Here is a 3,140-nt window from a genome sequence, read left to right on the forward strand (position 1 = left end):
ACCTGTGAAGAAGTTGAAAAATACAACCTGCCCCGACTCTGTATTCGAAAGTTCTTCCCGAAGAAGAAATGCTTTGTCTTCTATCCACCCACCGAGTGGAAGAAACTCCGTGAGCTCGAGACCCTGCAAGAAAACGAGATCGATTCTGAGTTTTTGCAGCAAGTGGCAGAATTCTGTTGCTACATCAGTAGCAGTTCCAAGGTTAAAACTCTGCCGGGAGGCCTCAAGGTCAACGGCTCACGTGAGTCTCCTTCCCAGTCCTCACTCCCTGCAAGGCGGAGGGAGGATGAAGCCGCCACTTTGTTTTACTTTTCAGAAGTGTAAGGGCTATGAGTATTCGTGTTAAATTCCAGAAAATATTAACTAATATTCAGTGGTTTTTGATTAGTCAAATGTGATATGGAGAACAGATAGTGAAAGCCAACTTTAAGTAGCTCTGTCCTTAATATTGTTGTGCCAAGTTGAGCTTACAGTTATTTAGCAGCCAACAGATGCATGTGTAGTTCCTTAAATTTAAATAAAAATTATTTAAAAATGAAAATTCATATTAGATAGTCCTATTTCATAAGCTCAAGAGCTATTTTTCATTATTACCAAGATGGAAAGCAGAGTCATCAAACAGTTAATTCACCTCAAAAGTTCTATAAGACAAGAATGAACCAAGTAAGAACACTTTCTGATAAGGAAAATATTATTTATTCCACACATAATTAATTAAAGCCTTACCATGGGCCTGATACAGAGGACTGAGTAAAAAGAAGATATTCTTATTCTTAAAATGCTGGAGGCTAGGGGGCTGGAGAGATGGCTCAGTGGTTAAGAGCACTGGCTGTTCTTGCAGAGAACCCAGGTTTGAATCCCAGCACCCACTTGGTGTCTAACAACCATCCATAACTTCAGTTCAAGGGGATCCGATGCCCTCTTCTGTCTTCTGCAGACCCTACATGACATGGGTGCACATACACACATGCAGGCAATATACTCATACACATAAAATAAAATAAAATAGAATAAAATAAAATAAAATAAAATAAAATAAATAATAAATAAAAATTGTTTAAATGTTAGAGGTCACAGAGATTCATGTTAATGTGCCGAGCAAGGCCTTCTTTCTCTGCAACAGGGATGTACAGCCTCTACTGTGCTTAGTATGCTTGTTTTCCACAGAGGAAAAATGTTCTATTTCAGTGGGTCAGAGTCACAACCTTACAGTCTGCACTTGTGCCAGGCTTCCTAATGATGCTCATGCCGCCTTTGAAAATTGAACAACTGTTCATAGATAATCTCATTACACAGAAGGGATAAGTTGCTTCACTCTACCTATAATACATGTTATCATTTCCTCCATGTTTGAAGGTCTAGAGAGTCTAGTGCTGACCTATGTTGAAGCCATTGACAGTGGAGACCTGCCCTGCATTGAGAACGCAGTCCTGACTTTGGCCCAGATAGAGAACTCAGCTGCGGTGCAAAAGGCCATTGCCCACTATGACCAGCAGATGGGCCAGAAAGTGCAGCTGCCCACAGAAACCCTCCAGGAGCTGATGGACCTGCACAGGGACAGTGAAAAAGACGCCATAGAAATCTTCCTTAAGACTTGCTTTAAAGATGAAGACCATTTATTTCTAATGGAATTGGGGGTAATTTTTTTCTCAATTTTACATACTGTTGTATAGGACAAAGTGCTAGGGGAAAAAAACTGAATGAGTATTTATTTTGAAGGAAGCCATGCTTTGTAGCTTTACAATGGTGACAACTACCAGTCTGGAATCATAATAACCAAAAGGAGCAATTTTATAACCATGGGTTCAGTTTGAAATTATGTTTGCAATACTCATCCTTTGAAATACATGTATATGATCCACAATTAGTGTTTTAACAGAATTAAATACCCACTACTATCTGACCCACTTGCTGCCACATTAGCCAAAACAAATAAGCCACATGGTCTTAGTTCTCCTCTTAAGCTCACACTTTGCTACCTCTATTTCATTCAAAACAATCACCAACCCATGTAAAATCAAAGCTTTTTTTTTCTTTTTTTAAAAAATTTTTAGAAGCATTTCATTATAGCTTTAACATAATAACAGTTTCCAGAGCAAAGATAGATCTCTTTCAAAAGTGGCTATAACATTTTTAGGTTCACTGTTGAATTAAACAGTTATACAATATTGAACTCAGTATAAACCCTGTAAGACATAAAACTGAATGAGTTTTTAACCTTTAAAAAGATCTCCATTTCATTTTAAAATATATTGTTTCTTACAGAAAGACTCATTGTTTTTGCTAATAACACTGAGATGTTGGTGCATGCAATCTGTATGTATCTGATTATTACTAGTCATAATTGGTTGCACTCGGATCCTTGGCACCTGTGTATGTCTATGAAGTCATCGGGTAGATTTCAATAGTAATGTTTATCACCTCTACTAATTAACAACTTAAATTTTTATGAAAAGCAAGGTTTTGACACTGGGTTTGGTATAAACCTCACAATCTCTGCTCTGAGCATCATCTTTAAGAAGGAAGTATTTGCCAACTGGAGAGATGGCTCAGCAGTTAAGAGCATTGGCTGCTCTTGCAGAGAACCCAGGTTCAATTCCCAGCACCCATATGTTGGCTAACAACCATCTATAACTCCAGTTCCAGGGAATACAGTGCCCTCTTTTGACCTCCACAGGCATTGCACACCACCAGTCCACTTACACACATGCAGGCAATACACACATTAACATAAAATAAAAATAAATAAATAAAAGAATGAGGGCCTTTATAAGAAATTCCAAGTCAGGGCCAGAGAGATGGCTCAGTGGGTAAAGACACTTCCCACAATGCCTGACAACCTAAGCTTCATCCTGAGACCTACATGATAAAGGGAGAGAACAAACTCTTGAAGACCACTACTTGCACACTGTAGCATGCACAGACACACACACACACACACACACACACACACACACAATAGATAGATGATAGATAGAGAGAGAGATAGATGATAGATAGATAGATGATAGATAGATAGATAGATGATAGATGATAGACAGACGATAGATGATAGGTAGGTAGGTAGATGATAGATAGATAGATAGATAGATAGATGAATAGATAGATAGATAGATGATAGATAGATGATAGATGATAGA

General features: G+C 38.2%; 1 protein-coding gene across 1 annotated transcript in view; it reads left to right on the forward strand.

The window, feature by feature from the left end:
* The window catches only part of LOC103730103 (guanylate-binding protein 1-like), a 29,837-nt gene that overhangs the window by 8,069 nt on the left and 18,628 nt on the right, over positions 1-3,140 (forward strand). Inside the window, exons 6-7 of the mRNA XM_017796951.2 lie at positions 5-241; positions 1,357-1,637. Coding sequence (XP_017652440.1) covers positions 5-241; positions 1,357-1,637 — 518 coding nt within the window. The remainder of the gene's footprint in view (positions 1-4; positions 242-1,356; positions 1,638-3,140) is intronic.

The sequence above is a fragment of the Nannospalax galili genome, unplaced genomic scaffold (assembly GCF_000622305.1).
Source record: "Nannospalax galili isolate Female #2095 unplaced genomic scaffold, S.galili_v1.0 scaffold153, whole genome shotgun sequence".
NCBI classification, from domain to species: Eukaryota; Metazoa; Chordata; class Mammalia; order Rodentia; family Spalacidae; genus Nannospalax; species Nannospalax galili.